General features: G+C 44.5%; 2 protein-coding genes across 3 annotated transcripts; both read right to left on the bottom strand.

Moving 5' to 3' along the window:
* Positions 1 to 2,296: 2,296 nt before the first annotated feature.
* On the bottom strand, positions 2,297 to 4,760 carry LOC136508879 (xylan O-acetyltransferase 12-like). 2 transcript variants are annotated; one of them, XM_066503659.1, is made up of 6 exons: positions 4,357 to 4,760; positions 4,210 to 4,266; positions 3,590 to 3,764; positions 3,296 to 3,504; positions 2,976 to 3,134; positions 2,297 to 2,880 (listed from the first exon to the last, which is right to left on the bottom strand). In XM_066503659.1, exons 1-6 carry the CDS (start codon positions 4,665 to 4,667, stop codon positions 2,532 to 2,534), a joined length of 1,260 nt encoding a protein of 419 aa, XP_066359756.1. In that variant the 5' UTR covers positions 4,668 to 4,760; the 3' UTR covers positions 2,297 to 2,531. The 2 variants fall into 2 exon arrangements, with proteins under 2 accessions (XP_066359756.1, XP_066359755.1); XM_066503658.1 differs by having other exon boundaries at positions 4,210 to 4,759.
* A 3,221-nt stretch (positions 4,761 to 7,981) lies between these two features.
* On the bottom strand, positions 7,982 to 12,253 carry LOC136506837 (reticulon-like protein B16). Its single transcript, XM_066501747.1, has 4 exons — positions 12,222 to 12,253; positions 10,023 to 10,164; positions 8,255 to 8,449; positions 7,982 to 8,080 (listed from the first exon to the last, which is right to left on the bottom strand). The coding sequence occupies exons 1-4, from the start codon at positions 12,251 to 12,253 to the stop codon at positions 7,982 to 7,984; spliced, it is 468 nt and encodes a 155-aa protein (XP_066357844.1).
* Positions 12,254 to 12,309: the final 56 nt, after the last annotated feature.

The raw sequence follows: 12,309 nt of genomic DNA, 5'->3' as shown, positions 1-12,309 counted from the left end.
AGGCCTTGTTGGTGACAGCAAAATCGGTGGCAAGGCCCTTTTCCAAAAAATAAATGTTGGGTTGGTTGGTGTTGAGTTTGCCGAAGTAAGTGGCAAAGCTCCTCACCGTATCTCAACCAAAGTCTCAAACAATGGGTCGTTGAAGTTTCAATAGCAAGGTAGGGAGCGAAAGCGATGTGAATGATGAAATTCTTGGAGAGAGTGCCCTGATGGGATTTGATGCTTTAGTGTCAGTATGATCACTTTAGTGTCTTATCTTGTTCTTTTTTATGGGGGTGAAATGTGCGAGAGGTAGCGAAGAGAGCTCCTCGGCTGTTTTAGATTACTTTCGACCCATACCTTTTTGGGGCGAGGGGCCGAGTGAAAGTCCTAGTTTGGTTTTGGTTAATTGATGAAACCCTAAGTACTAACCTTTGGTACTAAGTGAATATGAGATAGGTTAGTACACACCAAGTGATGGAGCAAAGATGAAGTCCATGGTGATGTACATTGGTGGACATGTGATGATGGTGACCAAGCTCCAAACTTGGTAAAAAAGAAAGAGAAAAACAAAATTAGCTCAAGGCAAAGGTATACTTGATAGGAGCATTTTGTTTTGCCACTCAAGACACCAAGTGAGTGTGAGTGGACTTAGGATAGATAGTCGTACTATTAAGAGGGGTGAAACTCATCGTGAAATGCGGTTATCAAAGTGCCACTAGGTGTTTCGGCCGGAAGCTTGATAGTGAAGACGGCAGGGAGCGGTCCGAGAGAGGCACACCGGAGACTCACTTGCGCATGGGAAAGACCCGGGGCTATCCATGGAGTTACCTGACTAGGAGCTTGGCCCTTGCGAGGGATTCCTTGCGAGGGGCTCCAACGAGGACTAGAGGGAAGCTTGCATGCTTCTCGATACCTTGGTAAAAATACCGAAGTCATCGACGGGAGTTTGCATCTCTATCTCATTTTATATTGCTACCTTGATTGTGTGCTTTACTTTCCTAGCTTAGTTGATAAGCTAGTTGATAGGATTGAAATCTAGGATTGATAACTCTTTTGCAGTAGAGATAGCAACACACTAGCAAAACCGTAGTTGCACATTTAGATAGTTTATTTAATTGCATAGGTTTTGTTAAGGTGAAAAATAGAGGCCATAGTTAGAAGTAGAATTTTTAGTTGCCTAATTCAATTCCCCTCTTAGGCGTCACGGTCCCTTACAAGCCCCTCAGAGTTTTTAGATTACTTTGATGTCAATCCTCATACCTTTTGAGGTGATAGGGCGAGGAGTCGCAAAATGAGCCCCTCGGTGCTTTTAGATTAGTTTGGAGCCGACCTCATACCTTTTGAGGCAAAGGGACGAGGAGTCATGAAATGAACCCCTCGGTGCTTTTAGATTAATTTGGCACCAACCCTCATACCGTTTGAAGTGAAGGGATGAGGAGTTGCAAAATTAGCCCCTCGACGCTTTTAAATTAGTTTGGCGTCGACCCTAATACCTTTTGAGGCGACGGGGCGAGGAGACACGAAATGGGCCCCTATGCGCTTTTAGATTAGCTTGGTGTCCACCCCATACCTTTTGAGGCAATGGGGCAAGGAGACACGAAATGGCCCCTAGGCACTTTTAGATTAGTTTGGCGTCAACTCTAGTCGATGTCATCGATGGCGAAGCCCTTCACCAGGACGTTGGCGAAATCCTAGTTGATGACGATGATGTTGACTATGAAATTAATTAAAACAAAGTTTGCAAAATATAAATTTGCATTTTGCTTATGCTGCATGTATTCTTGGCAACGCCAACTGCTTTTTTTTAGTGGAATTAAATCATACTTCTTGGTTGCTTGTATTTTTGCAACGTGAAGCCTCTGAGCTCTTAGACCCATTAAACTTGGGCCGTTGTCGGGCCACATCAGGCAAGTGTTACTGACATGGGTTGGGCTGGCCTTCCAGCTCGTAGCCCGGCCATGGCCTGGATAACTACGGCGGCGCCGGCGGGGTTGTCCGGACGTCCAGTGTCAATGGCGTGCGCGGTCTAGGGTGTCCCTGCACGCGGCGATGACGTCGTGCCCCCTCCGCGGGTGTTGTAGGCTGCTGCGTGCGGCGGGCCAGCGACAACTGGAACCTGTGGCTGCCTGGCTCAGCGATAGCAGATTCAGGTTGCTCCTCTCTCCTTGACCTATACCCACAACCCACCACTCAAATGTTAAATGTGCTTTTGTTGCCTGCTTGCCGTCTGCCGGTATGACTGAATTGAATTGAACTGAATTTCAGGGGCATCTAAGAGTCTAGGACAGCTAATCATTCTTAAGCTGTTCTTTTCCATGCCAAATTTCTTCGAAATTTACAAAATCATATTGCTCTGTTAGATGTAAACAAATAGTACACTGATCCCATTAGGTGATGCACAGACAGATCCTTGCTGTTCTCCTTTTATCTGTCTCTACATGTAAATGTAATAGGTCCAACCACTCTCTGCACAAGAGCATCCTAATCTAAATGAGTATGCCTTTTGTACATTATATATAAGGGGTAAACCAAACCTGACATTTTGTACATCATTTATGCACAAGATAGCCATATAAAAACTCATTCCAGACATCAGGAACTCCGGGGAGGCACCAATGCGTGCAATCTGCGTAGCTGGCTGGATCCGCGATTTGCTCTTTCGTTAGAGGAACAAATTGTCTCCTGAACACCGTCGGATGCCCGTCCTTCCGGTAGTCAGAAAGCTCGGTGATGTTCAGTATCTGAACATGTATGCCTTTCGGCTCCAATGTTCGGAAATAGGACTTGGCCATGGCCATCAAGCTGTAGTCTGTAGTTGCAGCTTTGTATCCGGTTTTGTAGATCGGCTCTGTTTCATTAAGGCATTTGTTCTTGTCTTCTCCACCCCAGTTGCTAGCCCTGAAAGTAAAGTACCATATGTGAACACTAGATGTCATGGAGATGTTGGTATTGTACTATTTGTGTTGCAAATGATTCGTGGGTATCTCTCTCACCAGGAATGTGCTGGGGATGATCCTGCAAAAAAGATCCTAGTCTTGTTCTTGTCAATATTCTCTCCAAGCCATTCGGTTAGTTTCTTGAGAGCTATCTCAAAACCATCGACCATTTCCATTTCGTCTAACTTTGCATCACCATCTTCAAATGAGCCATACCTTCACATATATAAAAGTTTTATTACCTATTCGCTGATTGCATTTTGGTAACTATGTTAGTGCATTTTAATTACCAGTTCTGGTATCTTTTTTCCTGATATGCGAAACTGACGGTGCAATACCTATGATCTATGATTAGGAAGGTTAGAAAATGTACTTACATGACCTTCATCCTCATGTCATCCTTCTGCTTCCTCCACCACAGGTAAGAATTGAAGACAATGATGTCAGCATCCCTCCAGACACTGGCATGCTTCTCGATTCTGTCTGCCCTTATGATCCGGTACTCCACCCGGTGGATAATGGGGTTGTCGCTGTTAGACTCCACCAGTAGTGGTGACCAGTAGAAATCTATTGTTGCATTGTATTCCTGAAAAATAATTATATGTTCAAACAGGCTAACCAAATAAAATTGTTGGTTTCTGTAGGCTGTAGATTTGTGAAGGGAAGCATACCAATGCCTTGAAGGAGATGAGTGAGCCATTGTAGATGCGTATCTTGAGCCTGTCATCTGGTATTGAGGCCTCCACCATGCACACGAGAGAGACCCATTGGTTCCTGTTGACTGAATCACCCACAAACACCAATCTCTTGTTCCTCAGCTTTTCAAGCAGCTTGATGGCATCGAATCTGTTTTGAAAAAAAGGAGAAGTTCAGACAGCATGTCAAAAATACCATGCAAAGTTATGCTAAATTTGATCTCCTTTCTACTCTTACATACAAGCTTTGGAAATGGTACAAATGGTAAAATAAAAGGTAGGACCTTTCATTGTCAATTAGTTGCCATGCATGTTTAATTAGTTTCTTGTTGGCCTCCAGCTAACAACTCCAGTGAGATCAGTTTTGCAATCTCAGTTCTAGTTGTTTCTTCCTCTCTGCTGCGCTATTCTGTGCATTTATTCAGTTACAGATTATCTCAGTGTTTTTATGCTTCTATAAAACAAAAACATTTACTACCCTTGGAAAATTCTTGACTGATACTGACAGAGCTTATTGTTCAAGAACTGCACCTTTGGATATGTTGGAATATTTGTGCTTGAGCTAAAAACACTTGGGAAATCTGTAATAATCATACCTCGGGAGGTCACATCCATGAGGCTGCCATCTCCAGTGCTGGTACATGACATCCTTCCTGCCATATTTGTCACAGGCCACCTCAGGGAAAATGAAGGCACACTTGAGCCCGTTGTACAATGGCCGGGACACGTTGTCGTACACCCACCTCCCCCTCGACCAGTTGCACTCCTCGTTGCTGGCGTCCCCCTCTTCAGTTGTCCCTCTGATCGCTGGTTCTTGGAGCCCAGCTTCCAGCTTCACCTGCACTTCTTGGCGTCCATGCTCGACTGCCATTTGCACTTGCTCTTCCTGGCCTCTGTCAAGGAGGAAGACGATGGAGCTGGCCAAGATCAAGAAAGCCACCAAGGAGGTCACGATGCTCCTCACTCCAACCGGAGAATGGACCACCGTCATCTTGCCACCTGCTGCTATCGCCTTGTGAGTGGCTTCTGTCTTCATTCTTTCTTCAGGAACCATACTGCTTAGCTCTCCTCTTTTATGGTCACCTATCGAGTCTGTACAATGGCAATGCTGCTAGCAACACACCTGCACATGGCTATATGGTCCAGCTCTACAAAAAGTAGTGATACTCAAGCAACCCGAGCACTGACCCTTGGGCTAACCACAAAAAAGGGGGGTAGTGTCGGACTATTTGGACTGTTGTTGTAGAGATGAAATCTTTTTGCAGGTCAAAGTAGTTAGAATAGCCCTTGTACGGAAATCAGAAATAGAAAGTTTGTGTGTATACATCGGTGTACTATGGTTATACTGTCTGAATTTGCAAAATCATCTATAGATGAGTCTCATGTGTGCTCCAGATATTATCTACCTGTCACTAGTATTTTTTCCAAAAAAAAAATGAAACAAAAAGTTTAGAATATCAGAATGTAGAAGTGTTTATTTGTGTCACCGACGGCTGCACCAATCCACTCACACCAACTAAATGAATAAACAAAGGACTGAGACACTACTGAGTGTGTCAACTCCAAAAGACCAATGAGTGCATCTCAAGCAACAAAAAAGGTGATGGGCTGATGGCCAGCATGCATCCTTGCCTAGCATAAATAATTATTAATCTAAAGCTATTAAGCTCCTGAATGCAAACATCACTAATGTTTGAATTCAAATCATCATAATCCTCTATTTCTGGTTATACTCTAGTAAACCAATATGCGCAGAGTCTTTATTTCCCTGAGAACTAACACTTTCAGCTTTCCAGAATTCTTAAGAAGGAATTATCTCTGCAAATTGTCTGTTCTGCCCAACACAGTACATTAGTCAATGATTTATGTTTGACACGGCCCCCTTCTCCCTACCTAAAAATATGAAGCATTGCTGTGAGGCACACGATACGGCTTGTGGTCCTTTTTATTGTGTGGCAGGATTCATATTAAAAGGGGGAATTTGTTATGATCAATTTGGCCTATCTATGCATAAACTTAGAGTAAATTAAGCATTCTATTTTAAGATACACAGTTAGTCGCTCTTCTTTTTTTAAGAATACACTGGAAAGCTACATGTTTTGCACAAGCCACATGTGTGCATACTACAGATTAATTCAGTAATTCTGAGTCAACCATTACAAACTTTTGTCCAAATAAAAGGGGGCCCATCATATTGGCCTATCAGTGCATCAACAAAAATAAGTGAGATACGAATGTGTCACTTTTGAAGACAGTGCGGTGTGAATTCCTTTAAAAACATCTGCTGAAAAACGTTGAGTTGTGCAAACACGCACCATCAATGATTAGCCTTGCCTTTTGTTTGCCTTCCTTTCCACACTTGCCATCCAAAAAAAGAGTAGGGCAGATCCTCACTATTGCAATTGTTTGGGAGCACTATGAGTATTTAATTTGATGGAAGTGCCTAGAGGTAATATCATAAATCAACACATTCTATCTTTAATTTGGTTTGGTATCTTAAAATGACCCTACTCGGTGCTATAAATCATAGGCCCTTTTTGCATTCCTTCTTTAAGCGTACCAAGAAATGAGTGGCTCCAAAGACCAAAAGGAAGGGTTAGGTGAAATCCTGTGCTCACATTTGCTTTATGGAGTATCCTGTCCTATCCCTGTGGGGTCTAAATGATAATGCTTGGCTGTCAAGTGGTATAATATAATATATGCGGTGTGAATCTAATTTGCTTTTGCATTTTCAGAAAACTATTCTGCCTGGTACATTCAGTCTGAAAAGCATGAATAGTGAGCAGCAGAGAAGAAAAGAGGCCAGGGAAACATGCTTGCTGGCTGGACAATGGGTACCATTATTTACTGCATTGTACACCAGCTGATGGTAAGATCTGTATCAGTAGTTGCAACCGAATGGTGGTCCACATGATTCCCTGCAGGATCAGGCACGGGTTGGCTTCCTGCACAAGTCCAAGAAGAAGCCGTGCAACCAGTAGTATTTGTTCCTGAATAGCAGTCCATGTATAAGCCCTTGTTTAGTTCCACCCCAACTTCCAAAAAGTTGCTACAGTATCTGTCACATCGAATGTTTGTGGCTCGTGCATGGAGCATTAAATGTAGACGAAAAGAAAAACTAATTGCACAGTTTGGTGGGAAATTGCGAGACGAACGTTTTGAGCCTAATTAGTCCATGTTTGAACACTATTTGCCAAATAAAAACGAACGTGCTACAATACCCCAAAATCCAAATTCCTATAACTAAACACAGCCTAAGAGTGCAAGGCACGTATTAGTTGTAAGGTGTGCGTTGTAATTGTCATGTTAACGATAAATGCACTGAATGTTCGCATAACCACAAGGAAGCTCTGATTTTGATCCACCACCAAATACTAGTAATTAGCCTATTCTTTGTGCAGTCATTCCTAGATTGAAGTTTGTCACAATCAGTTAGAGACTAAAATGACTGCAGTCATGGTACTGATGAATGTTCTGGAATCTTTGTTGCTTGCATGGTTCTGCACATGATGATGATGCAGTACAAACAGGAAGGTATGACGTGCTTGTTCAGCCTGATCAACACTATTCATTCACTGTAGCTGACGTGGCGTGCGAATATACTCTCAGGGACGGGTTAACCTGTCTGGAACTTTGCATGAGTGGAGTGAAGATGCACATGCATCTTGGGCAGTCTGCAGTGTACAAGGACGATAGCAGTTTGGTGGTTCTTCTATGGTTCTGCTTGCAATTCATCAGCAGGGAAAGTAGAAGAGCAACATCTAGCTACAGCAAGCACGTCAAGTAACACTGTTCCTGTCGGCTGCCTTTACATTGTACTGGGAATGCTGCAGTGCAGTGCAGTGCAGTGAGTCTGAAACTCGAGTCAACCACCAGGGGCCTACCCTACCCTACCTACATGCAGACACCTAGGACGAGCAAGAAATGTAGCATGCTGTGCCAGCCTCAACCACCGCTAGTACCGCACCAAACATGTTGTTTAGTCCTAATGACAAATCAAGCTGTGGGACTCAGAGACATTTCAGCCTGTTCAGTTGGCTGGTTCGTATCGTTGTTGGTTCGTGAAGAAGTACTGCTGGCTGGTTTGTGTGAGAGAAAAATACTGTTCCGGCTGGAAATTTACGATCGTTTACGACAAGCCACAGCCAAACGAACAGGCTGATTATGCAGCATCGAATCTTTTGTACGTGGACAATGCGCTTCAAGCACTGATTAATGGAATGCTTTCCCACTCTGACATTATTCTTAGCATTTAATCACTGCTTGAGATGACATATACTGCTATGCTGTCTTCAATTCATACTCATCCTGATAAGATCATAAGACTGAGTCCTCTTATTATGATTAGGTTGTTGGCCTATCGGTGCATCAGTCAGAGTAACCATGTGCTACTGAGCGCTTCGGTTGTCGGCAGACAGTTACAAGTTTCTGTACTAAATCAGAGAAGGGAGCATGCATCAAATTGGCCTATGATATCAGTTCAGAGATTTCAATAGCTGTTTTTGCCTGGAATGCATCTCTTTCCCATTATGGTTGGTCTTAGAATGCATCTCTTTCCCATTATATGGTTAGTCCCTTGTGACACACTCAACCTCTGAATTATAGATGGTGTGTTCTTCCCAGTGATGCCAATTTACTCACTATTTTGGCGAGCTCACGTTTTCGAGTATCAGTCCTCTTAATCTCTGATAAAGCTTGTTCGTTACTACTGATCACATTCTCATCAACTATCTTGTAATGCCTCAATATGTTCCGGAGGACCTCCCAGCGTACCTCGACATACCCCTCGTATTTGTTGAATAATGCAGGTATTGTAACCAAAGCAATGCATGGTTCCTGTTATGCACGTGTTGTAACAAAATCAGCAACGAAATTCAGACAAAATTGTGAGACCAAGCTCATGGGCCCAATTACGGTTGGGCTGGGCTACTGTAGCCATAATGATGAATTAGGCTGGAATGAATTTGGGTTGCTGTAGCATACCAAACGTTTAGTATTATACCGTGAATTCTGAGTTCGCCGAACTAGCTTAAATAGCCAGACCAAGGACACGTAGTAACCTTCGGTTAACCATTTTGCGCGAAGCGAGGACGAAAGCGCAAGCGGGTTGCTACGGAGGTGGGGCCCACCCCTCGGCAGAGTGGGCCTGGGCCGTGTGCCGGGCCTAGGGTGTTACAAATGGTATCAGAGCCAACTCTCGCGGTTTCACGATGCGTATGGTCTGGAAGCCTGGATAGGCTGTGCATGGTTCCCGAGAGAGGGCATGACACCTAGGCCGGGGAACTGGAAATATGAACGTGGCCAAGAGAGTCGATCCTGAGCATTTATCCCGTATGGATAAGCTGGTTCGATAGCTCGACAAGGATGTCGAACCCATTGAGGGTGGGTGGATGTGAGACCCAGCTCATGGACCGAATTGCGGTTGGGCCGGGCATTGTAGCTATAGCGTTGAATTGGGCTAGGTTGAATTTGGGTACTGTAGCACCAAGTTACTGCAGCTACGGAAAACACTGTGCAGCCAGACGTTTAGTACTGTACCGTGAATTTTGAATTCGCCGAACTAGCTTAAATAGCTGTCGATGTTTTACCACCGGCAACCCGTCACGGGGTACCCGGGACGGTGATTTGTTCGGAGGGGTATCGGCGTTTTGCAGGAACTCGATGGTAAACGCAGGGAGACAACGATTTATACTGGTTCGGCACGCCGGAAAGTCACGGCGCCCTACGTCCAGTCTGGTGTGGATAGTATATTGCGCCCTGCGCTATTTGTTGTGTTGCGAGGTATGTTGTGGTTGTGAGCTCTGTCGGTTATGTGTGTCTCATATCTCTCAATCTAGGGACGCCTGCCCTCCTTTATATAGTCCAGGAGAGGCGGGAGTCCTAGTCGGTTACAAAGTAGAGATCCTAGTAGGATTACGTGTAACTAGTTCTAGTAGGATTACATGGGAATCCTAGTTGGACTAGGTCTTCTTCTCTCTTCTCCGTGGGAAACCCCATGGGTCCCGTATCGACAATAGCCTGGCCAAGGACGCGTAGTAACCTTCGGTTAACCGTTTTACGCGAAGCGAGGACGAAAGCGTAAGCGGGTTGCTATGGAGATGGGGCCCACCCCTCGGCAGAGTGGGCCTGGGCCATGTGCCAGACCTAGGGTGTTACAAAAAATGAACTGAAGACAAAGCAGATACGTATAAGATTCTGCCTGCCCTTTGGTACTGTCTATTCCTAAATGTAAGGCGCAAAGTGTAAAGTATGATCTGTGCAGGACATGCCTATGTAAGTAAGAGTGATAGACGAACATAAATTGCTGATAACAGATAGCAGCCAAAGGACAGGCACAACCTGTGAAGACAATTTTCTGTCTCGGCAACGACAGGAATAACAAATGACAACAAAAAGAAGTACAGCTAACCTGGAAAAATAGCCGGAAGTCCTTGCCATGAGTAAAGTCATGTGTTATCATCAACATGTTGTTAATTTTAACACGGAATGAGGACGCAGTGTTGCTAATCATCTCCTCTGATAAAACTAACTCAGCTAGTGGCCTAGGCTGCCTGCAAATAGTTAACCAGTAGGAGTATGAAATAACACATACTACAGTCAATTCGATCCAAATTTGAGATAGAATGGAAGGAGGATTCGGGTTGATCACCTATTTAGTATTCCAGCTATTTTAATTAAGAGTAGAGTCCGGGATCAGACGGACTTGCTTAAATTCATGCACAAATCCGTCCAAGAAGAGGCTTCAGGACGAGTACGACCGTTACAAGCAATCACATGATGCTGTCGTTGGCCTTGCAGGTACTTTTTTTTTGTCCTCGATAGGATGGATAGAGAGGCATGTACTGAAAGTCTGAAATAAAGATTCATTCGGTACATTTAATTAAGAGTGAGATTATGTATGTATATGCATCATTAGTGGCTGCCAAGGCACATATTAGTTGAACACTTTGTGTCACTGAACTTGTTGGTATGGTATGTGTGGGCCATATGGGGTACTGTGCTCTTTAATTTGGCTCTCTTTATATGTGAATGCGATGTGATGTGGAATGTTTGAGGTTTACAGGAGGCGTCCATTGGCATGGGAATGAAATTGACATTTTACCACGACTGGTTGATTTTTCATGGGTTATATAGTACTAGCATGCATGCATGTCATGCCTGCATGAGTTGACTTTTTTCACGTACTGATTCTGATTCTGTATATCTTGTAGGAGTAAAAAAGAAGTCTCCACTTAATTGGCCGGTACGAGGAGCTGGGATGATATGAGATAATGAGATGCTGGATTATTCATCCCTCGATCGACAGCTAGCTCGGCTGGAAGGAATGGCAGCATCCACGACCCACAGCCACAGTGAACACTGAACACAGAGCACTGGTGGCGGTGCTCTGAAGTCAAAAGATGGACAAAAGGCAAGGAGGGACCGACTACCTACAAGGCTACAATGCAAGGACAAGCAAAAAAGGAGTAGTGTCATCTCTGACTGTCATGCATGCCTCCCTCCTCAACAACCCCTCACCAAAACCATATGCAGTGTTGTTTAGTACGACCGACAATCATTCATTCACAACTCTCTTTCCCTCTCTTCTCTGTTCTCTCTACTCCATCTGACCATCTCCACAGATGATGATATATAGGGCATGGGCGCATGGCATTTCCATGGTTGCCAAGTACTTCTGTAATCATGCATAATAAAAAAAAGTACTTCTGTAATCAGATCAGGTGCTAATTGCTGTTTTAGACAGATTCTAATTGCACGGTGGCATCCAATCTTTCTTGCTAATCCCACCGACGGACTCATGTGTGGACAATGTAATGCTCCTTAATTAGACCGTAGCACTAGCATCAACTAGTGACGATGTCCAGATATTATACAGTTGCATTTCTTCTATTCTGCAAAGGGAAGCACAACTTCTTCCTCTATCTTAGCTTCTTCCTCGAAAAAAGAAGAGAGGCAACTTGTTCGCCCAAAACAAGTGTCCAAATTGTTGGAATGTAATCTAAAGATATGATTTGGTGTGGCCACGGCGCGGCCTGAGGGTGGCCACGTCGCTGCCTTTTCGTGGCCGTCCGATCGGCCGCGAGGACGGCCCAGATCGGGCAAGCCGCGGTCGTTTTACGAAAAACCCCTTTAAGTTTTTGGAAATCAACCCGCGCTCCAGATGTCCTCTCAGAATTTTTTAAAAAAAACGCCTCGTATTATTTCCAAATCAACGCTCAGTCCAGACCGGATGTGCACTGGTTTTCTTGCAAAAAAGACCTCCACTTTGTCGAAAATCAACCCGCACTCCCCAGACACTCTCACCGTTTTTTGCGAAAACATCCTCAGATTTTTCTCAAATCAAAATACATCCCAACTTTGATTATATCTTTTTTCCTCCAAAAAAAATACGTGTGGCCAGTGGACCGCGCGCATGGGCGCGCCCGAAAAACTAGTATGGCTTACATGGCAAGTGGGCATGTCCACAAGCCTATATATATGTATGACTCTCAATCACAGTAATATTCATTGATAATTCTCCTAATCTCTTTCTATCATGGTATCACGAGACGGTAACGATTCCCGTGCCTCTCGCTTCCGCAATTAGCGCCGCGTCGCAGCTCCTCACGAGCGCCGCGCCGCCGCCGCCGCGATCCCCATCGCCGGCTCTCTCCACGCCCGCGCGCGCCCCCAGTGCCAGCGCGACGCGCTCCTAC

This window comes from Miscanthus floridulus, chromosome 15 (assembly GCF_019320115.1).
Source record: "Miscanthus floridulus cultivar M001 chromosome 15, ASM1932011v1, whole genome shotgun sequence".
Classification (NCBI taxonomy): Eukaryota; Viridiplantae; Streptophyta; class Magnoliopsida; order Poales; family Poaceae; genus Miscanthus; species Miscanthus floridulus.
Note: the sequence above shows the minus strand (reverse complement) of the source record. Positions and strands in the feature narration are given on the sequence as shown.